This window comes from Mycteria americana, chromosome 2, assembly GCF_035582795.1.
Source record: "Mycteria americana isolate JAX WOST 10 ecotype Jacksonville Zoo and Gardens chromosome 2, USCA_MyAme_1.0, whole genome shotgun sequence".
Lineage (NCBI taxonomy): Eukaryota > Metazoa > Chordata > Aves > Ciconiiformes > Ciconiidae > Mycteria > Mycteria americana.
The window spans coordinates 75,224,170-75,248,931 of NC_134366.1; the positions used below are offsets into that span (position 1 = coordinate 75,224,170).

Consider the following 24,762-nt stretch of genomic DNA (forward strand, 5'->3'; position numbering starts at 1 on the left):
CCAGACTGGGAATCCAAAAGACACTGTTCTTCAACATATGTTCAAAATAACACCCATCCAGTGTAAGGTTTTAGTGAAGGCTACGTGTCCCCCATACAGCAGCAATGAATTTTAGCTATATCCATTCTCCATTTCCCCAATTCTCTCATTATCTATTACCTTATAAACATCAAGTATTTGTGGATTTAGTAGCGGAGTTCATAAATGCAGGCCCTGTGGAATAAGGTGCTATGACAAATCCTTCCAAATTCACAAGGAACGTTAGTGCAAGTGGTACACAAGAAATTGGTCTTCCCAATTCTTTAATTAATTCATAGATTATAAGACTATCAAAATAACTATTCAAACACTTTGCTTCTGACATGAAGAGAGTTTCAGATTTACAGAAGACTTACAGACATAATGTTACCATTAAATATAACGTTTCTCCATACCCAAGCTGTGTCCATTCTTTGTGTAGAAGCAGGTATTATTGATAAGGTTGACACAACAACCAATGACATCACCCGTAGTAAACGTTGGGCCATAGGGTTGTCCAGTTCCAGAGGAACAGAATGAATGTCCATCATCTCCATGGTAACCATATGAATGTTTATCCCAACCTAGAGAACAAAAGCATTTGCAATATATTAGTTTCCTTTATTATGAAATAATGGAAAGACTATGCAAAGTTAGTATATTCTAACCAGGTTAATACGGTTAATCACTATGCTCAGCTTTCTGCTTTCTAAGATTTCTTATCTAACTACCAAATCTGCTTAGTAAAAAAAAAAAAAAAATACAACCTCTTTTATCAAAATGGCTGAACAGGTAATTCCATTGTAGTACATAACAGGTAATGCAAATTCAGATAACACATTTTTCTCTTTAAGTGAAGACACAAAATTATCAACACCAAAAATATAGTCAGCTACAATGTTGAAATTCAAAAAGCTATATGCAGATCTGACATGTCCCAATAAAGCAGTGAAGATTCTCCTGTTCTCCCTTTCATCTTGCAAAACTATTGCTACCATATGTCATAATCAAATTCTTCCTGGCTAAAACCCAAACATGCATCTCTGGGGAAACACATTTCTACTTCTGATTATTCTCAATGACTATTCACAGCAGCAAGCAGTCCCTGCATAATAGCAGAATCTCCAGACTACAGTGTCACTAGCTTTGCTGCCCTTAAAAATTAAAAAAAAAAAAAAAAAAAAAAAAAAAGAAGGGAAAAAAATTATCAATACAGGTGAAAGTCACAGCCAGCAGGCAAATCATTATGTATGCAAATCTGGTGCTAATTTTGCAGGTGAAGAAGCTGCAGAACCAGTTAAGAAGCTTCATATTGTTACACTACTCAGTGAAATTCACAGCAAGCTATTTTAGTCTGAGCTCATTTAAAAATACCTGTCCACACTCTCTGCAATTCAATAATAAACAAAAACACATAGAAAAGGAGTAAACTTTCAGGCATCACAAAATCTTTCTAACAGATCTATTAAATGCCTATTCAAAATAACATAAAACATGATCCTTAACACAAATCACCAAATTTCATATATATATACATACACACACACCATGCATTCTGGCTATAAGAATTTATACTGACAACTCAAACTATTTTTAAAGAGTAAAAGGTTGTGGGTTTTATTCTTCTTCTGTCAAGCTGCTGCCTAACAGGTTAATTTGAAAGTATTTTCCATACTTAGGCCCTTAATCTGTGTGATCAGTAGCTTCAGCTGGCACCACATTAAGCATCTCTCAGTAAATTAAACACCCCAAATTACTGCAGTTACATTGATTAGTAGTATCTTTGATAATTATTTGCAATGCATCCTAAATCATACTCAAAATAAACTTAATGCCACCCACTAATAATTCATCACCCTTAGTTGGGCTCACAGTGTAACTGGGACTTGCCATCATCATAAGGTTACCTACCAGAACATTTGGGTGAGAAAGTAACAGTGCAAAAGAAAGAATACAGATACTCTAAAGTCAATTCAACATGATTTTATACTTGGCTAACACTAGCAATTTAAAAAAATCAGGGGTTTGGGTTTTTTTTTTAAGGGGGGGTGTGGTTTTTTTTGTTGTTGATGTTGTTGGGTTTTTTAATACATTCAAAGATCTATTAAAAAAACAACACATACACACAAAACTTCTTTAAATACTATACAGAGATATTGCAGACAATTGTTAACAAGACAGTGTCTTTGACTATGCAGGTCAATGGAACAGTCAAAACTTAAAACTATGCTACACATCCTTACTATTAAGATTGGAAAGGTAACAGTACAGAAACTGACAGTAGGAGAGCTCAGTCCATGTTTGACAAAGTTTTTATCATAGTAGATCATCTTTATTGCTAGAAATTCAGTTTACAGAGCAAGGAAATCTATAGCTTCATTTTTATCAGGAAATATGATGAAAATTTCAAAATGTATTTTTTTGCTGAAAAGTATCTGCACAATGTTATAAATAAGACTAACAGTTGGGGGAAGTAGTACAGGAGCAAATGTACAGTAAAAGCTAAACTTTTTAGCTACAAGCATTACATAATTCAGATAACAGATACAACATAGAGATATCATGCTACACTCTCTGTTGCTTACCAGAACCTTCCCATCAAGGTCAAGCATATTTTAAAAAACACAATTAACCAACGTAAGTAACTTCTCAAACATAGTAAATACTGAAATATACCTGGTAGTCTGTTCATGTTCACACCCTGTGCCGAAAGCCCAATTCCCATGTAACTGTAAAAATGAAAGAGCAAAAGAAATTTATCTGTCTCTTACAAAAATACATATATATGTGGGATATTGCCAAGAAACACTGTGCTGATTAATCAATATACCAATTAAGTTGCTGAGAGGTCATTTAATAGTGGCATAATAGCAAGGGAGCTGAAAAGTAATCCCTAGCATATATATGGCTTAATACAGACAGATTCTGTCCCTACAGGAGGTAAGGACAACTTTCTTCTCTTTTAGGCATCCTGGGTTATCAATGGACAATATTGATATTAGCCATAAAGTTTAAAGCATGAACGAAGAAAGCCAAAGGCCATGCTTTATTTTGAAAGTAGGGGTAAAGCTATACACATACCAATTTCATCATCTTCAACATACCTAATCATGTTTTGCAGACAAGCTAGAATGAGTAATTTTACAAAACACAGGCAAAACTGTGCATTATTTCAGCAGCAAATTGCATCCTTGCACAGCACTTATGAAAAGGGATCACACCAAAACATTAAAGGCCTGGATCATAGAGCAGAATGCTATCTTGAGAAATTTACCAGCAACGTTACTTAGCTGTTGGCAATCTGTTGACAAACTAAAGAGGGAAAATATTTTTACTATACTAACCAGTAATCTTAAGTCTAAACAAGTTATGGCTAGGTCACTAAAGTCCAAAAGTCAGCTTGACAAAAGGTAGTTTTAATAAAGTCAGTGTCCAGTACAATTGTTAACAATTTAATAGCAAATACTGGAAAGTTGAAATGAATGATCTCCCCACCCCCAAATCACACCATTTGAAGTTAGTAAAATCAATTTTGCTTCTGTTTCTTAAGCAAAAGTCATTTCATGACCAAGATGACAGGAATCCAAAAAGAAAAACAGCATAGTGAAAAGCTAGGCTTTCACCAAACCCCCCTCATCAACTAAAGAAAGCACTCAAAAATCACCTAAACCTAACACTTCCTAGTTTATCAAAACATTCAAACCATTTTGACACTAGTTCAAATTAGTTAACATAAATTTGTCATGGAATAATAAATAAACCGTATAAAAAAAATATTCACCCATGCCAATTTGAAAATAAAGTTTAAGTCAACAAACATGACCTTTGTACTCCGATCTCATAAAATGCAATTTTTAAGCAACTATTCTACCAGGAAGTCCAGGTTAACCTGCTATTTTAAATACGTTTCACACAGAATGAAACCGAGCGGCAAATCTCAGAGATCATATGTTTAATTGTGTACTGGGCTTTCTGCTTTTTCAATCGATCACTTCCAACAGTTACCTTACCTGCTCCTATGCTTGATATTTACAAAGCCCTCCTCTGATAATTTGTAATGTATGATACCATCTTCCTCTCCCTCCAACATACCAGAATGAAACGGAATCTGAGAACCATATATAGCAGATACTACATTTAGAGATACCGAAGAGCTGAAGCAATGGGCACAAACAAAAGGATTAGTCTTTGCTGCATTGCTAATTACATTACTGAGGCACCACTGCAGCAGCAGAGTCAACAAAACAATTATAAATGAAAGCAACAAGTGGAAAACCCTTGATTTTGTCTTAAATAATAAAGGCAGAATTGTTATTAGCATTGTCTGGAGTCTGATGCATGAAGGATTCTCATGTAAAGACTGAAGATCTGTAATTGTAAAGTCTCCTGTTCAGGAGAATTTATTAAAGAAAGGAAATTTATTTTTAAAAATAATTTTAGATAACTTAAAGAACTCCACCAACTGCAAAAAGCCTTTCAACATAAGTCACATTAAAAACCCCTTCATCCCAAAAGTTTCATTTCAGTATTCTTACAGAAACAAGATTAAGGTTACACAAAAATGTAAAATGCTAGATAGAAAATCATCATCTAGGGAACATTTTGGTACCACCTGTTGTTTCTCCCTCAGATATCATATCTTCTAAGCTTCCTCTAACTCAGTAACAATTGTAAACATGGACACACTGTACTTAATACAGCTGGGAACAAGGATTCTTTACCCACTGGCAACAACTACAAGGCACTAAGCACTGACACCATCTCAGTAAGAAGATGGATGTTCAACAGTATATACTTGTCCCTGGGATTCACGTAAAACTACTTGGAATGTTAACACCATTTCATCAAGGAGACTTGGTATTAATAGAAACTCATGTAAAATTAGATTAAAACATTTCAAATAATTAACACATTTACTATAGTTATCTTTCAAAAGTAAAAATGTCTACAATTTATGGTTTTGAAGTGAGTGAAATTAAAGGCTCATCAATTAAGCTAATTTATTTGTTATAGTTGATGGATAGCTAATCTGATGTTCAACCAGATATAGTACACTATAAATTGAGAGGGAAAACAGTACCATGATAGATAGGCTTTAGATGCTCTAAAATTCATCAACAGGAGTTGTTATTTATGCCAAACCACTACACGTAACTTTTTTTCTTTTCTTGGCACCTGTAAGCTTCATAAAAAGACTTTTTTGGTTTTTAAAGAAGCTTAGCCCATATTTAGGTCCAGAGTCACTGTCTGCAAAAAGACTTGCTTCAGTGGGAGGAATTACATAAATTGTCTTCCTGTTTGCTTCCTTAAGGTTCACATATCCTGCATCTCAGAATCAGAACAGTGGCATAGCAATGAATTTAAGTTTTCCTCCCTTAGCCCACGATAAAAATGCAGGGCAGCAAAACAAGCAGACATGCTAGCACCCAGGTGCAATGCAGGCCCAGACTGATCTCAGTCTTTTCATGATGCATTTCCTGCTGTCCTGTCACATGAATGGGTTTGGTCTAGGAGATAGCCACAGATGGGAAGAACAGGTCGACTTAGACTATGTCACACCATAACAGCAGCCCTGGGGAAAGAGAGGTGTCAACACCAGGAAGCAGCACGCTCACTCCGACATGTAGCACCTTCCAAAAATGGACATGACACAGCATGGTTTGAGAAACCAGAGAGGGTCAATAACGGTGTGGTTCTGATGCCGCCTCCCTCATCACTTCCCTACATACCTGCGGATGGTTCCTCCATCTCAGCTTCCCACCCATAAACATCCCTGGCTACTGTGGTGGGAGGATCAGTTACCTAGGCAAACGGAAGGAAGCAGCCTGGGACCCTTTTTATTAAGAAGCCCCTCTCTCTGAGCATTTCGGTACGACCAGTTGCTACTCATCATTAAAGTGCTCAAGTCTTACAGGAGCTCATAAAATTACAAACAACATGTAAAACTACTCATGGAATACACGAAATCAACCCATGAGAGACTGAAATAAGAGACCATGGCTGAAAACCAATTTAAAGTGCAGCCAAATTGGTATTAAGGACCAAGAAAGCAAGCGCATCTTACATACTCTTGCTTTTTCATTTCAAATGGTATTCTTGTTCCAGTTCATTAAAGATACAGATTACCATTTTAGTGTCTGAGCACATCTTCTAGTTTACATTTCACAACTGCAAGTCATATAGAAATTTTTAGGAATACTACAAAACTACAGAGTTTAAAATTTGCTGAAGATTCAACTTTTTGCCACAAAGCAAAAGAAAAGTCAATGTCAAAAATACAGGCACCATGATACCTATTTTCTTCCCCTAACACAGACTGAAAAGGCTAGGCTTCTCTGCAGTGAAATGTATAAGAAGCAGCAAGCTCACAATAACTATTTTCTCCTCAAGTATCTTTCCAATCAAACAGCTAAATTCACATTTTTGCTGGAGCCTAAAGTTTCCACTTGGATGCCTGAATAGACTAAGTGTAAGAAATACAAAAACCAGAACCAAATAGAAGGAAAAAATAGCAATAAGAGATGGTACAGAACTGGAGCCTGCTAAAACATAAGGAAAAAGAAAAAAACCCAGCAGTTCCTATAAAAGATACACAATTCTGATTTTTATTTGAAACTGTTCCATTAGATCTCTTAGCCACTATATTGAAGGTGTATGGGAGATCTTTCAATATGGAAGTTGATAATAATCAGAATTCAGGTTAATTATATCCTATCCCGCCCATTCCATAAAGAGGAATACAGAATCTCAAAAACTATACCAAATCACAGTTACATCAGAAAGCTTACTAGTGGCTAAAGTACTAAATAACCACTTCTCTAGCTAAAAAAAAAAAAAAAACCAAAAAAAAACCAACCAACAAATATTCTATATTGTATTTGTAAAGACAAGTAAAATAATTTAGCATATCTTTAAGTAATGAAAAAACCACGTAATAGCCTCCCTACTACAGAGATTTCACTAACAACCTGCTATCTGCAAAGACTCAAATTGCTTCTGAATTTCACTGTGCCTACGTGTTCTATTAAAGACAGTATAACCTGGGGAACTACTACATCATGCTTCAAAATGCAAGCTCTTTTGGTGATGATGAAAGTACATAATTGACCTGGTATCTTATCTCCTACATGCTATACATTTAAAGAAAGCAACTAACCCATACGGTGTTTAAAATCTAAGTTACCATAATATCTGTAAGGAAGCTAAGTCCAAGCATTAACAGATGTTTACACCCATAAATAAAGCAACTGAAAACATCCTAGTGTTTCGAATGCATTGACTACTAAGAAAAGTAGAATTAAACCTCTGAAAAAAAAAGTAGGCTGTACAACAGGTGCAGTTTGTTTTACTATCAAGTTTGTATCTTAGAAAAGGGTACAAGTAGAAAAAACAGCAACATCTGTAAGAATTTTAAGACTAAATGATCTTCTAAAGGGCCCTCACAACCGACTTGCAAGGATGTAAAAAGTTTGAATAATGTTCTATAGTTTTCTACACTGCCCTCACTGACACTCTGCTCTAAGGTCAGAAATACAGGACACTAAAAAGGTATCTAAATTTCACCTTTAATATAGTTAATCTGCATTAAAATTTTGTAAGAATATGCTAATCCAAGATTCTTATTGTCTGCACAATCACAATAAGAAATGAGCTGTTAAATTTTTCTCTATTTAAATGTTTCAAAATATGCCATAGACAGTTTGAGTCTTTCATTTCAAATTGAAAACAAGTTTAATTTTATGGAATGTTTCCAAGGAAACAGTATTTTGAACATGATAAACCCAGGTTTCAGATTAATCCAGTTCTACATAGAGAGGAAAAACCAAAAAGAAGTCAGGCAGTCATCTTGCATAGTGCTTGAAACTGTTATTCCGGTAACATTTTGCTTGCGATTCGTATGTTCCTAGAAGGATTCTCATTTACTGACACCCCTTCTCACCTTCTGAGGTTGCACAATTTAATATTGTGACACTTCTCCCTAACCACTAAAACCTTTTTGGGCACCACACTGTCAGAAAAGAATACTTACTTATTATTGTCTATGCAAGTTTAATAAGTAATAATAAGAGTGCTGCAGTAAGATTATGATCTATACACTATATTTATGCGAATGACCCTCATAAGAAAGAAATAACTTAAAAGATTTTGCAAGAAGCAGGGACCAAGAAATTAAATATATTATCTTGACTTTCTTTTTAAATTAGGAATCTTCATTTCTAGAAAACATCAAAGAAATATAACTCTCTTGTTCCAGTTCCACATATTTCTGACCAGTTAAACACAAGCCTCAAATAATCCTCTTAATGTTTAGTTGCTGTTCATTTCTGTCAAATATCTGGTCTCGTATGCTCAGGTAAAAAATGAATTACTGCTACAGTTTAAGAAAAGATAACACTTGCTGATTCATGATCCTTGCAGCTGCTGCAATTCAAATGAAGACACTAATGCAAGAAAGCCACTTCAGACTTTATCAGATTCTACTCCATACACAAGTACTCTGCTAATAATGCCACAAGACATACTTATATGTAAATAGAGACTGAGTGAAGTTTGCATATTGTTGTAACAAATGCCTGTTATTGTAACAAATAACTGCTGAGGACATATCAAAACCATAAAAATAGGTCTTAAAACTGCACAAAGTTTTTACATTAGATTAGCAGTGTACAAAACAAATACAAACCAAACAGCAACTGACAATGTTCTATATTTTGTTTATTGGTTTACGCTTTTGTTGTGAACAAGAAAATGGGTATACTGGCTGCTAAAGGAAAAGCCAACTTACTGCAACAGAAACAATTTGCAATTAAAAAAGTATGGTTTCTGCTTAAAGAGTTACACATACATGCTCTAGAAGACGACAAAGCATTTGTATTTCACAAACATCACTCAAACGCACTAGAACAGCTCACGCTAAACCATAGGCATGGGTGTCATGAAAACTCAAACTTAATTCTCACGGTATTTTTGTCTTGGACAGTTTTTCCTTTTTTATTTCTTCACCCACTTAATCACGTACACAACACATACTACAAGACACTGCCAAAACAACAGATGACTGATTGTATGGCCAGTGTTAAAAACCAGCCATAATCCAACAGGTGTCTAAAGCCTCATTAACACTGCTTTACCAAAAAGCATACCGATTACTTGCGTGAGCTGCTGTTGTAACATTTTATTTTAGTGCAGAACATTTAGCAGAACTTACACATGCAATATAAAGCATGCCCACAAAGATCTGCATCAGTACAATCACACAGCAGACTAAACAACCATGCTCACAGAAGTGTAAGCTAAGTGCTATCTGCTAAAAGACTGAAGCCTTTCCAAACTTAGTTTTCATTTTTTCTTCTAGATGGCTTACCACTTCCAATTCTTGTTTTCATACTTCTTTTATTTAAAAAAAAAAAAAAAAAGCACATCTGATTAGAGGATTTTGCATTTTAAGCATACATCTTCCTCAGCTGTTCTAAAAGCACTAAAGACTGTCTAGAAGTAAATGGCATTACTATAATTTGCCCATTGCTAATAATTGTATTTACAAATCAATGAATAAGATAAAGAATGGACAGAAATTCAAGACACCGAGGATAAAGGCATTTTCCCCAAAAGTTCATTTTCCCCGGGAAAGAAACAGACAAAAAGTCTCTCCTGATGAAAGACTTAAAAAACCAAAAAGCTGTATTTAAACTAAAATTAAGTAGGCATAAGCTGGTTCCATGACCAAAAGTAGCATTCCCACTCTCCTGGGCCCAGATGCTCATTTCTAACACAAGTTTCCCTCTCTTTTGCTACCATAGCTACTCATGAAGCCATACAAACAGCCATACTGAGGAACAAACCTGGCTGAAAACCAACTCTCTCTTGAAGTCAACTTTTGGAGAATGAGCTACCCAATCGGGTTTACTGTGAAGCTGACACAGTCACAAACTGGAACAGGGGAAGTGAACTCAATGAGTGTACAGAGACTGCTTCTTCTCATGGTCAAATCACCACAAAGTCTTCAAACTACAGTTTAGAGTAAGAATTGCAAACATTCAAAAACCATTGCCCTGACTGCAAATGAAGAGATTCATTACAAGGACCAACAAACCTAAGACTGAAATTCGTGTAGAAATGGACCATCACCCAGTAAATCATACACACATAAGCTGTTTGTAAGATAAAATAATGGAAGGTAGTTTGCTTCTGAAAGCCAGGTAGCCAGTGGATACCCTTAAGACAGCCCCTTGGAAAGTGGAAACGGAGTATGCTTATACCCAGTATGAAATGCCAAAGAGTTCAACCTAAGGTTACAGCAAAGCTGAGACACTCTCAAACAAGAGAGATTATAGACAACTCTTCACCATTAAAGAAGGATGCCTACAGCAACAGCGCAACACTATCAGACTTGTAATTTACATAAACTATGACAGTACCACGCAAGTATCTGTAGTTGTGTAGAAGAGGGAAACATTAACTGGTATGTGAAATAAAATATTAACTGTGGGGCCGTAAGGCAGATGCATTACCGCTTTACAAAAAGCAAGAGGACCTAAATACGTAAAAGAGTAGCACAACTGAACTCAGTAAAAAGCAGCATAAGAAAAGTGAAATCAAGATTTGAGAGAGACTAGGAAAAGTCTCATTTGGATATACTTACCTAGCTAAGAGAATGGCCATCATGGTGGTCATTTTTGGAAAGTAAGGGGACAGTATAGTGTTATAACAGATTTAGAGACTAAGACTTACATCTCCAAATCACAAGAACAGGTCCATAGACTTAGCACACCCTTGTTCATTCCCATTCCTAGACTGACAATGTAGTTTGCTTTAATTAAGCTCCTATTCTAGAAATTTAGATGAAACTAAAAATAGAGTTCTATGCAAAAGGCAATGCCATGCCTATCTCACTCCCTTGAGTACTGTATTAAGAAACTACAGAATAAAAACTACGTACATTGCTTCTGGCTCTCTGATAGCTCAATTGCAAATGAGGGCTGCGTTAAGAGCTTACAAAGGTTTAAATTAAAGCTAAAATGATGTTTAGCTTCCCCAGCTACATCAGAATTTTTGACAGTACTTCCTGCAATACTTTGTGTTAACTAACACATATATGTATTTATTTATTTTTAAATTAACTGGAGATGCAGTTAATTTAAAAATCCCCCCCCTCCTTCTTCTTCCCCCAGCTTTATATGCTGAGCATGATGTCCTATGGTATGGGATATCCCTCTGGTCAGTTGGGGTCAGCTGTCCTGGCTGTGTCCCCTCCCAACTTCTTGTGCATCCCCAGCCTACTCACTGGTGGGGTGGGGTGAGGAGCAGAAAAGGCCTTGACTCTGTGTAAGCCCTGCTCAGCAGTAACGAAAACATCCGTGTGTTACCAACACTGTTTCCAGCACAAATCCAAAACATAGCCCCATACTAGCTACTATGGAGAAAATTAACTTTATCCCAGCCAAAACCAGCACAACTGTACAAATACCAAGACAGTTTTTGTTTGAATGGTATTTCAACCTTATTACTTTTATTAACGTTGATTCTCACTTCCCTTTTCCTCATCTGTTACCATCAGTTGCTGCACGGCCCTATCACCCCTCATTTAGGTATCAAAAAGCAACTTCACTCTTCATCTGCTCTGCAACACCAACCTCCACAGCTATTTCTTACTTCCTAGTAAGCCTGCTTTCATGCTTCCTTCAATGTGTCCATAACACCTAGAAGTTGATCATGATGAACATCTGCAAAATTAACTTACTATGCACCTTCAAATTCCTACTCAAGACTGTTACCCCCCAAATATGTAGAGAATTTAATGACCTAGGTCATTTATGTGACAAAACCAATGCTTTTCTCGCACACAGACAGCTACGACAAGCCATCTTGGAAGCCATGCCATATCCATGCCCTACACTAAAAAGAGCTGTGCTCCTTCAGAGGAGGAGAATAATCTTTGTAATTGCCCAGCAACTTCGAGATACACAAGATCATATTCTAGGAGCAGTGTCATCAAGTGCTACAGCACCACAAAAAATAAATCTCCTAGACTAGGTTTTTAGTAAAAGTTTTTGATGATTTGAGGCAAGTCATGCTAAGTAGAGCACGCAAGCAAGAATGCTGTTAGACTTGCCCATATAACATAGTACATGGACTAAATACTTTATGAGGAGTTTATTAAAAAAAAAAAAAAAGTAGTAAATGCTACTACCAAAGGAAACTCCAAATAAACATAATTAAATTATCCATTGACATTTATGAAAGTTGAAAGCTGTACTTCAGCTTGCAGATAGATATCTGAGTTGCCTCAGGTAGTCTAGGATTTATTTTAAACAGTACTACAAAATACAGCTGTAGTGCTTCCACAGCTAGGCTCAGGCCTTGACAATAGATGCTTTTGCAACAGTAAGGCGTTTTAACTAACTGACCCTATTAGTTACATGCTGGTCCTCTACAGATATGGTCTTCCTGAACTCTGTTCCCATTACCAGATGCAAAGTAAAGAAGAAAAAAACTGGTAAAAATGTACCTGGAGCAAGCCAGGTGAAACACAACAGCCACTGAGAAAGAACTAATAAACCCTATCAGACACAAACTGGTTTCTGTAGACCTACTTATGTATCTCTGCATTAAATTCCCCAGTTTACTTATTACAGAAGAATTCATTAGTTTGAATGCAGCGTAACATTGAACTGTAAGAGATTCACACTGCATCTAGTCGAAGACCTCTTGGACCTGGAAACAGGGTCTAGAGATACACACACTACATCCAGGAAGGCTCTACATGTCAATTCCTGCTCTTTATCAGCTAAGCTAGATTTGGCTTTGGCTCTGTGCACAGTACTCCCCAGCATCCATACTACCTTATACAATGAAAAACCAAACATCTCAGCTCATTATGCAGCTAATGTTTCATAAATTGACACTAAAAAAGGTCACAAGGCTGAAGCAAGGACAAAGCAGTATGTATTAGCATTAACTGAAAAAAGTACCCCTCCATTTTTTTAAGCAATCTCAGCAGGCAACTTCACAAGTCTTAGCTATGTGCACCTCACAAATAACCATTTAAATAACAAAACCTTGAAACACTTTACTCAAAGGTGTTTTCTACTTTTGTAGGATTGCCCTGAGTGGCCTACTGAATTAGAAATCACTAAAAAGCAACACAAAGAGGTCTGAGGTAAAGTGTTAGAGGAGCTATGTAAAATGGCATCCACATGCATGGACACTTTTTGAAATCCATCACTTCAAAAAAGCTAGCTTCCAAACTAAGCTGGCAGAAATAAATTTCAAGAAGGGACATGTGCATCACTAGCAAATCACAGTAATAACCTCTCCTTAACTGACAGCAGCAGGGCAATTTTAAAAAAAATGTTTAAGGAATAAAAAAAGAACAAACCACAAAAGATGTTCCTAAAATTGATAGCAAAACATTACTTGAAACACTAATTTCTGTTGTCTCAATTTAAAAATAATTAGGTCTTCATAGTGTGACACAAGCAACTACAGACATAAGTTTTTCACAGCAAAGAAATCTCCCAGGGATAACTTTTGGGAACAGAACCGATAAACTTATAAATGCCTCTACAAGGCAGCAGCAGTATTGAGAGGCTATTCTTTCAAAATATCTCTACACAATACTATAAGCAAAACAACAAAGTTTGAATACTGTTTCTGACTTACACAAGGCTTACAGAACACTGGGAAAATGAAAGAAACAAACAGCAGCAAGACAGATAAAGAAAAGACAAAGGTACTGAATTTCATCCAAAGAGCTACAACATAGTTCTTTTCCCTCAAGATTTATTTTCACAGCAGGACATAAGCATCTGCAACATGCTTGTACAGTACCTAGGACAAGAACATTCAATCCTGACTAGAACCTTGAAGTAGAACCACAGTATATACTACAGCATATTGGAAAGAAGTATTGCTTATGTAGTCCTACAGAGGCAACATAATCAATGTCTCAGGATTAAAACACACCCTCTACCAAAAGCAGTGAAAGATGAAAAGAAATTAAAGTGGTCTAGCAAAGATTTCATTAGCACTTCAGGACTTTCCCAGGTGAGATTCCATCTGCCTCAGTAGACCTAAAAGCATGGTGTCACCTGTGCTTCAACAGATTCATAATTCAGATGGATTCTGGAAAGCAGCCCCTGCACTCACTCATCAACTCTTGTTCTTTCCATAGAGTGACAAATTCCCAGGCACCTATTCAGAACATTCCCCTTTGTTCTTATTACTGTTCACCAACAAGTAGCCTTAAGAATAACTTTCGGTTTTAAAATTGATGAGACATCCATGAAAAGACTGCACTGAGGAGGTAAGTTGGTCTGCTGCATGCCCTAAAAACTTCCTAAAATTACGTGAAAGTCTGTAAAGCCATATAGTCAAAAAACAACACCTTTAAAGGTAAGAGCAGGGTCAAACTACGGTCATTCAAACCCTAACTTCTCTGTCAAGAAAAAATGAGAAGATGCTGCTATGGTATTTATTGTGTACACTGATTTGTGGACAATAAATACCACAATCAACTCCCTTAAAACAACCAAATATCAGAGTGCAACTTCTCATGAATAAGGAATTAAGCTATATAAAAAGTGGTAAAATATGAAAATAAGTTTTGATACCAAAGACACCTGTTGACTGAAAGAAAGATGATGTGAGCCAGTATTTCAAGTAATAATTAATTAATAATGCACTCAATGCTTACCCATCTCTTCCCTTACTGACAATTTTAACTTCGAAATAGTATATGCCACAGGCTGCAGGTATAGGATGTGTAGCTCGAACCGAAGCAGCATCTTTTGGAGTTTTTCCATGACCTGAAAAACAATTGCATTCAAAACACAACAAAAATGTATTTTAGATAATTGCAGAAGATGACTTAAAGGTATACATACCAACTACTCAAAACAGAAGGCTTATGTAATGAGCAAACAATATACAACATTCTAATCAGCCTCATTTTTATGCTAGAATGTTTTCTTCCAACATTAAGTTTTCATTGTAGGCACCTGCATTGCAACTAAGCATGCTATGAGAAGGTCTGGATATACTACTCTAAAAGGTTCTACAATTATGTGAAAGGAAACTAGAAAAAAGTTTCCTAAGTAAGTAACATAATTGACAAAAGCCCACCTGGGTTTGAAAGAACTGTATGACCTCTCAAATGCACAGGGCTTACTAATTTTTATAGACTGAAACATGATATAACAGAGTTTAATCTAATGCTTAGTGCTTCTGAATCTTCCAAGTTATTTAAGATACTTCAATTCTAGTGTCCTTCAGAATAAACGTCAGTCGTTATATAGAATGTACAACTCAATTCATTTCCATGTTCTGAATATTATTTCAGTACAGCATTAAGCGTTACAGCCTGCAACTGATCTAATGCAGCTCCTACTCCTTTTTCTTATAAGGCTCACTATGTTATCAGCTCTGCCACAAGAAGAAAGCCCAATGCCAGCTCTTGTCTACTCTAGGGATTGTCAATCTAAACCTGAGAGCCAGTTGCACTCCACTAAGACTAACTCTTCTGAATGTGTCACCCCTTTCACAGCCCTTTGTTCCAAAGGCAACCTGGAAGAACGCTTTTGGCCAGATGACTTGTTTTAGCAGCAACCAGTTCAAGTAAGCTCAGTCTCTCCCAGGCACACCAAAACCCCTCAATTATTGTGTGAAAGTCACACACGGGGTCACAGAACATAGTTTAAAAAATTTAAAAAAAAAATTTAAAAAAATTAAAAAAAAGGAGAGCAAGGTGGAAAGTATATTGGATCCTGGCAATAGGTATTTCGGTAAGATGGCAACCAGGAACAGATCGTCATTGCTATAAGAATACTACACACAGATCCCATGCCCACTTTCTATGTGGATCTGAGGCATGATGAAAAGAGATGATTTGAGTGTGCTGTACAAATCACTTGGGCTGCAGCACTCCAGCTGTCATCTCCAGCCCAGACAGGGAGGCCTACTGCACCTGCATAGCAATTGATCTGCGTATGCCAAAAAACAAAAACACTCTTTCCAGTGGCATTAACACTGGAATTATTGCTCAGGCACAGATTAATCACGTCTCCTGTGCAGCAAGTCAGGTCATACAGCAAAGAAGAAACTGCAGGAAAATGACAGCATAGCCAGCCAGAAAGATCAGGCACAGCTGACCTACACTACTGAACCTCTATCCGCAGAGCCCTCTAGTGTAAATGTTGATAAAACAGTAAATGCTCATCTGCCTGTAGAGTTAGCACCAACCATCTCTTACCAAAATGGTATATACTCAGCCGAGGAGAACTCTCCATTTCACCATGGCCGCATCTGCATCCAAAACTTTGCTACCACAGCACGAATTCTTCACTTATTGAGATTAGGTTTAACGTACAAAGTTTTTCTGACGTAACTAGTTCACCTCAGTGTGTTACTACCTTAAAGCAGCTATCCAACTAGCTTACTTTTCTGGGTGCAAATGCATTGCTCACTTCAATATGTCATTACTAAACATTTTATGAAAAGATCCTTCGATCACCTCACAGGTTTTACCATATTAAGCTTATTACCTACCTTCTGCATGTTGTTTTCAAAAGTCTCACATGAGGAAAAAACAGTAATTTACTCCTCCACACACAAGACAGCATGCATGTTTTATTGTTCACCACTTTTAAGTTACTTCCTCAGGCTGCGTCAACCAAGGTAATAAGTGCATAACCTTAGAGCTTCCATAGGTTTCCTTGGTTTTCAGGTGCTGGTAGCTCACTATTTAGCTACAATAAATTAGATTATCATTCCTAAGTATGCAGAAATCCTTTGGCTAAAAGGCACCCAAAACTTTATGGGCAGAACATTAAACTCCTGAGAGATCCTTTAAATTCAGACAGCTCTGATTAAATAATGTGTTAGTTAGAGGGGGGTGGGGGGAAGGAAAGAGACTTTCTTTTTAAATGCCGTTAGGTTTTTACTTTAAAATAGACTGCAAAGAAGTTCCCTTGGTTACTCTATGCACTTGAAACTACACAGATTCTCAGTCTGAGTCAGTCTCCTTATTTGGGCAAGTCTTCCACACAGAAGACTAAAGTAGTAGGAACTAGCCAAATATTATTGAAAGTGTACAGCTATTACCCAGCAGACTTTGTTTTGTGAAATCACAATCTGAGTGTTTGGAAACAATACCAACGTAAGGTATTCTTAGCACCTCTTCCTGAAATTATTCCCCTTCTCCCACCCCCTCCCCAATCCAGGCAGCTATTTGCAAGGACATACCATGAACCAGATTGATTAGCTGATCGGGCTTTAAGAAACCTACCAGATTTTTTTAAGTAGCAGATCAGTTCCCTGATCCAGTTCACAACACAGCCACACACAGCTGTCACACTGCAAATAAGAGGTCGACACAGAGGCAGAAGTAACAGGATACCTTACCAGTATTGCCAAACACTTCATGTGGTGAAGCAACATGCTTGGGGAAGTCAGTGCCCAAAACTACTTTCATCCCATTAAAACAGAAGACACCCTAAATTAAGAACTGCTGTCCTTTTAATACCATCTCCTATGAAGCCCATTTTACTACTTGAGTATGCTGCTTTTATTTGTTGTTACATACAGTTATTATTTCTAACAGCAAATTCAAGAGCATCAAGCAGTTAACTGCTTTCAAATATTCCACATACCTCTACATTGTCTCAATGTGCTAGTTCAGACTTTCAGTACTACCAAGCTATGCTGGATTACATGAGGAGTCAAGAGATACAAGTTATCAGCCAGCTTTAAAACAAAAAAGAGGCTCTTTACAGAGTATGCAGTTGAACTGCAAAATTTCTTACCAAAGGATATTATAGATGCTAGTGTTTAAGTGGATGCTGGGCAAGCTTCTAGAAGAGAAATTAACTGAGAAACTGCCTTCAGCTCAGGATGTCCTTCAGCTTAAAATGGCTGGATACTGAGAGGGTAAAACACAGATACACCATATATGCCCAACATGTTTTTAGATTTTTCTGTAGGCACTCACTTATGGCAACTGTCACTGATTGGACACCAAGCTGAGTGGCCCATTAGGTTGACATTATATACTGCTGCCACGTTCTTTGGTAACCTGAATCCCTACTTCCTTGCTAGTGAATAAAAAGGAACTTCGACACCCAGCTCTGAACTTCTGAATCAGAGGTTCCAAACACCTGAAGTGGATCATATGAATCCTGCCCTATGTTCACTAAAAATAGACCTCTTTCATAGTTGCAAGCTATAGTTAAAGTATTTAAAAGAATACTTTTAAAGTATGTATTATTTAACACTAAAAATTAATCATTTTCAGCATTAAAAAGAGAATTCTGCAAACAGATGCACTGGGGCAGAGAAGGGAAAACAGGTGTAAAAAGCTTGAGCTTTACACTGTAAACCAGATCATAGGTAAGTTCAGTACTTACCTGAACTTGTTTTCACCTGGGCTTTCATTAAAAGCATTTAACAACATGAGTTGACCATGCTTAAGGAGTAAAGCTTTATTTTATTTTTTAAGCTGTCATTCACACTGATGATTTTTACCGAAGTAGTATCATCAGTCCTTTAGCAAAATTAAACTGAAATTAATCTAAATTTAAATTCCATCTACTTGAAAAAAGCCAATTCAGATAAAACAATATTTGGACAAGCCATTTCAGCTTTCAAAAATATAATCTTTGAACGTAAATCTAAGTGTGTAATGTATATGCACCAAATAGTCCGAAAGAAGTCTATGGGAGTGTCTACCTAGACAAAAGTAAGCGTGTTTATACACTTTAAATCCTTAAATGAAGTTTACATAACCTGAACTGCAGTTATTTCCAACAGGTGGTTCAATGACTTGCTCACACTGCCAAAAATAAAATAATCAAGGCCTAATCTTCTGTTGAATTCATTAGGAAAGTTTCACTGAGACAAGAAAAAAAGACGTGCACAAATTACTGATTTTACTTCAACTTTTTCCCCAGTTTAAAAAAGCAAGACATCTCAGAGCTACAAAGATGTCCAAAACAGGCATACTGTACTGTACTGAATGTACTTCAAGTGTTTTCTGCCAGAAAAATTGACACCATCCTTGTTATCACCGAATGACAACACAGAACTATTACTATAGAATCCTCTTCTGTTTGTCATAGCATTGGGATGCATAGTTTGCATTGAAAAATAAAATAGGTTGGTTTTTTTTTTTTAGTTTGGCACTAGAGACACTTCAAAGGCAACTGCATTGTAAATAAATGTCTGGCTAAGACTTCCTGGCCTGTGATACATTAGAAAAAGTTCACGCAATGGCAGCTTACTCAAAATTGCATAACTTTCCTTAGCTTTTTTTGGACAATCGTCACAAGACTAATTTAAGTGAAGTTACTATAGGAGTTTCCATGATTTTAGCACTGATGATTTAGTCTGTTTACCTAATTCTGTATATAGTTTCTTTCATGGTTACAATATGCGTCGAGTATGTATTTTTATCTCCTTATACTACATAGCATAGATCATTATCTGCTGGAAACTGAACTTGTCTGTCTAGTGGAAAGTTCATATTACCTACAGCATTTATGAAATCCCTGTTTTTCAACAAGGTCCATGTGTTAATTCTGAATATTTTAGAAATATGTAAGAATATTTTTAAAGATATCTTACTTTAATAGCTACTTATTTTGTGCAGTAACTGCTTTACATGTAAGCATACACTTGTCTGAACCCTTATGCTTTCTTTACCACTTACCTAGGCTCAGAGCTGTTAATATTACAATTAAGTGAAACAACATAACTTTTTTCTGATACTGTTTTTCATGTCTCCCTTACACAGATACACCACGAACAACAGTCACTAGAACAGTGTTAGCCTTCTATCAGCTTGCACAGCTATCTGGCAGCAACACAGAAATGCATGTCGTCTGTCCATCTGAAAAACAAAAATATCCTTGGGTATAGTCTTTAATATATTACAGTATCACTGATGCCAATGTACATGTATTTCATACCCAGATTTTGACAAAGCTTCCTATTCAAGAGTCAGAATTTGTGAAAGTATAACAGAATAGCTCACTGCAGAAGAAATTAGCTTGTTCTGGTAAACAACACGACAGTCAACGCATCTTCTCTTCAACCACCTCCCCATGTATGTTTTCCTTTCCTTAAGTAACACTATGATTCTGAGAGATAACACAAAAGAGCACTGACCCTTGGGTTTTGTTGACCCCCAACAAAATTTAAAGAGCTGTTATCCTGATGCTAGACTGTACTCCTTTTCTTTAAACCTCCACTGCTTGATCAATGCCTGGTTTTGTGGCAGTTTTGATTTTTAAGCACTCTCTAGGATGCTTGCAAAAAGCTTCAGGTCCAGAAATGCAGTACACAAAGCATCACAGCTGCAATGGGCAGAAAGAGACATTTACTGCAGCTCATGTTTCCATGCAAGTTGTCCACCGGTATGCAAGAAAATGAAAGGAATCTTCAAAATTACACAGAAAGGACCATCATTCCTCTCACAAACCAATGGAAAAAAATATCACTGCTCACAATACATCAGCACATTAAAATTATGAAGCTAGTTATATGAAAAAATTACTTGGAAAGCTTTTGCTCTGATTGCTCCCCCCCACCCATTTTTTCAGAGGCAAGTATCCCCAACACATCCAGCATGGAAGGAAAGCACTGATGTTACCACTTTCTGCCTATTAGTCACAGGCAGGAGGAAATTACTCCAGAAAAACAGTTCTGTAGCCAGAAATCTACAGAAGCAGCAGAGAAAGCTTAAGTGTACAAGGTACCTATACTACAGTAATAGAAAATAGTAAGAATTGCTTTTGATTACTGGCTTCTTTGGACAGATCTGTCTTCTCTCCCTTCCGTATTTTGGTCAAGAATACAACAGGTCTTTATCCATGCTCAATGTGCAATTCAAATTTCCTTTCAACAAAAACATCTACCCTTCTTCCACGACTACTTAGATAACTTCAGAAGCACTGAAAGGGCCAATATTCCACAAGAAGATACTCTGAATGCTTTTGAGACCTCTATTTGCAACTGATTTGTAGAAACAACATTTCACAGTGCTAAGCACATTCTTACTTGCTATATTCCCTTATTCTCCTCACTGAATCTCATTTTCTTCCCTTTTATTGTATTGTTAGGGCTGAAGGATCCAGGAGGGAGAAAAGGCAGCAGATATTTTAATGGGTTTTTTTTTCCCCAGTTCTCAGGTAGAAATGCCCTGATACCATTCATTGCTTAGCCCAGTTAGCAACACCAGGTGCCAGGCTGGTAACATATACATGGAGCTGCCCTAATAGCCACCTTCATTTAATTACCAGGAAAAAAAGATGGGCCACTTAAGAGGCCATTCACTCCCATTTGCAGTTAGGAGAAAGAAATGTGGATACAAGTTACATTGGCACCTCTCCTTTTCACAGTCTTCTGGGCTAATCTAGGAATTCTTCAACCTTCATCACTTACTATTATTTAAGAGCTAGAGTAAAGGTATTTTATTATTATAACCTACTAACTGTGCTTTATGACTTCTGGTAGAGTATCCACAGTATTTCCTATGTTACCTATACTTCAGAAACATGCTGAGCCTCTTGTAATTTCTTTCAGGTAATAAATTTCTTTTTTTAACACTAAGGCAAAAGAGAGAAGTGAGGAAAAACAGGGATAGCACAAAGAAAGCTTGAAAATACACTTCTACAGTTACACTGACAGACCAGAGATGTTCCGTCTCTAAATTCTAGTTCATGAGCAAAAAGAGTTGGTCAAAGCAAAACAAACCAGCAGAAGGACTTGATGGCCATAAAGCTATGATCATCTTATAAGGAAAAAAAAAAAAACCAAACCACCAAACAAAACCAATCTGCTGCCACTAAGCACCAGAAAATACAAAATGCTTCTAAAAATACAAGGTCATAAAACACTGAACAAAAGCCAGGAAATTCAGAGTTGACTATTAAATAACATGTCCTTAAATCACTCAGTGCCTCCCAGAAACCTGCTTTATAGTCATCAACCTCCTATATTATCTTTGTATGGTGCATTAAACTTAGCATTTTTAACAGAGTATTTTGTATGTAATAATAAAGCCTCTCTATTAAAAAGTCTCTGAGAGTACATTTAATCCTTTCATAGCAGCCAAATCCTGCCATGTGTTTGTGTTGCCGTTTTCCTCCTCCGATTAAACAGTAACATGTTTATCGAGATTTCACTTGAATTTCTCCACTGTAAACTCTGAGAAAGGGTAATTGCAAGGTTGTTTTTTTCCCCTCCCATTACGTTCATTTGACTACAGACTGACAAAAGATCCAGTTCTTCACAGCCAACTCAGAAGTGGTTTTGAATCCGCAACACTTCTACTTTAGGACTTGGGCCTAGAACACCAGATGTGTCTGTGTTTTTTCAGGTCAGAGTGTACGCTTATGTTTCCAGGTTTTATGACATTTCATAACAATCAACACAAGTTTTTCTTCTATTGCCTCTTGCTGATTTATACAAACGCATACTCCTCTGATTTTAACCTTTTTTTTTTTTGAAAATCAGTAACTGTAACTATGAAACGTCTAGGCAGAAAGTTACAAAGTCACCTTTAGTAATATAAGTCCTGTTGTCATTCCTTCCCTCAAATCACTCGGTAGCCTGTACAACAGTTAGGCAACACTATTACCAGTGACTTTAATTCCATTTTTCACAGTTTAAAAATAAACCGTGTTTTTCTCTGTGCTTTCCCCTCCCGTCATTTCCGTGTTTAATAGCTTAACGCTTGCTGCTCTTAACTCCATTTAACCCTTGCTCTGCTCGAGAGAAAAAAAAAAGCCACTTCTTGTCTCGCTCATTACCATGAACAGGACACGTCACGCCGATTCTCCTTTATTCTCCTGCCTCAGACCCAAACCTTCTGGTGATACCTGAATCCACAGAGGAAGTCTCAGAGTTTACATAATGCCCCCTCCAGAAGCACAAGGAGGCGGGGGCGGCCCCTTGCCCCCCCCGCACCGCGACAGAAACGGGGGGAGGGGAAAGGAGAGAAAATAAAGCAGAAAGAAGGAAAAACAAGACCTTTCTTTCCACGCTGCGGGCAATTTAGGGGATCAGAAAACACAGAAGGAGAAGAAAGAGGGAGAGGAGCGTGCGTTATTTCCTGTTATTGTTACTCCTGTGCCCACTGCCCGACGGAGGGGTCGGGCCGCTGCCCCCCGGCCCGCAGTCCCCGGCCCAGGGAGGGCCCCGGCGCTCCGCCGGGGCAGGGGGGGTCGCGGCGGCCCGGGCCGGCCCTCACCTTTGTAGTGTACCCGCAGGTTGTTCTGGGAGAGGCCGATGTAACTGAATTTGTCCTTCGGGCTCCAGGAGCGGGGCAACGGCGTCTCCTGCTCGTCCACGGCCGGGTAGAGCCTCTTCAGCCGCCGCTTCAGCTCCTTCTCCTGCTCGTTCAGGGCCGGGTCGCCGTGCGGGAACGGCGCCGGGGCGCTGGTGCCGCTGCTGCTGCTGCTCCCCGCCGACAGGCCCAGCGCCGCGCCGGTACCGCCGCCCCCCGTCGCCGCGGGCCCGCTGCCGGCGGCGGCGGGTGGCGGCGGCGCAGCGGTGGCCGGCGGCGGCGGCGGGTGGAGCAGGAGCGCGGCGGCCGGTGCGGGGCCGGGGTTGGCGGCGGCGGCAGCGGCAGAGGGGATCCCCGGCGCCGGCGGGGGAGCGGCGGCCACCGCCAAGGGGAGCTGCGGCGGCGGCGGCTGTTGTTGCTGCTGCCCGGACATCCCGGCTCCGGCCTCCTCCTCGGCCGCCACCTCCCGCGGTCGCGACTGTCACCGGACGGGCCCGGGGCGGAGCGACGGGCAGGCCCGGGCGCTGCGGAGCGAGGCGGCCGCCGGCGGGTCGGGCCGGCGGGTCACCCCCCACCGGAGCGTCTCGGAGAGGGGGCGAGGTGGGGGGGCGATGGCGGCAGCCCGCGGGGCTGCCCGATGGGAGCGCGGGGCGTCGCGGTGTGCGGCGGGGCCGGGCCGGGCCGGGCCGAGGGAGCCGCGGGCGGAGGGAGCGAGTGAGGCGGGGAGAGCAGCGGCGCCGCGCGCCGGGCGGAAGCGAGGCGGGCGGAGAGCGCGCGCCAGGCGCCGCGGCAGGGCTGGCTCCCCCCTCCCGTCTCTCTCTCGCGCGCGCGCGCTCTGTCCAGCCCCGGCGCGAGGCGCCGCCGCGCGTCCCCCCGTCAGCTGAGCCCGGGTGTCTGCCCCGCCCGCCTCCTCCTCCCGCGCTCGCGACGGCGCGAGGGCGGGGAGCAGGGGCGGGGCTTCCGCCCTCGGCGGGCGCGAGGCCGGGCGGCGCGCGCCGAGGCGCGAGGGCGGCGGCGGGAGGCGGCGAAGCGCTGAGGGAAGGGGGAGAGGCGTCGCGGCGGCAGCTTGTGCCGCCGTCGGTGACGGGTGGAGAAGGTAGATGGCGGCAGGCCGGCCTCGCGCCTGGGCGGGCTGGGAGGCTGCCTCCCGTCAGGCCCGGCCCGGCCCGGCCCGGCCCTGCTGCCGCCCTCGCTAGGGGTCGTGGGCAAGGGGAAGTCCCACCGGGAGCAGGGCAGGACGGCCCACAGGAGACGGGAAAGCTTGCGAATGCCTCGGCTAACGAGGACAGGAGGAGCAGAACAGTGCTCCTGGGGGGTTAGTTGGGCTTTTTTTTTTTCCTCCTTTGGTTTGTGCTTTGGGGGATATTTTTACCTATACTTAATGTCATTGATTAATGAGCGGTTGCCTGCACTGATGCTTTCACATGGCAGCAAAGAAAGGGAAACATCTACAGAACAGGCAA

At 39.5% G+C, this 24,762-nt stretch overlaps 1 protein-coding gene across 3 annotated transcripts in view; it reads right to left on the reverse strand.

The window, feature by feature from the left end:
- The window catches only part of RANBP9 (RAN binding protein 9), a 41,469-nt gene extending 17,301 nt beyond the window's left edge, over positions 1-24,168 (reverse strand). The window contains exons 1-4 of one of the 3 annotated variants that reach the window (XM_075493781.1): positions 23,264-24,165; positions 14,714-14,825; positions 2,695-2,747; positions 435-602 (exon numbers count right to left, since the gene is read on the reverse strand). In XM_075493781.1, coding sequence (XP_075349896.1) covers positions 435-602; positions 2,695-2,747; positions 14,714-14,825; positions 23,264-23,732 — 802 coding nt within the window. In that variant the 5' untranslated portion in view covers positions 23,733-24,165. Of the gene's footprint in view, positions 1-434; positions 603-2,694; positions 2,748-14,713; positions 14,826-23,263 lie in introns of all 3 variants that reach the window. The other 2 variants (XM_075493780.1, XM_075493782.1) reach the window with 2 other exon arrangements.
- Positions 24,169-24,762: the final 594 nt, after the last annotated feature.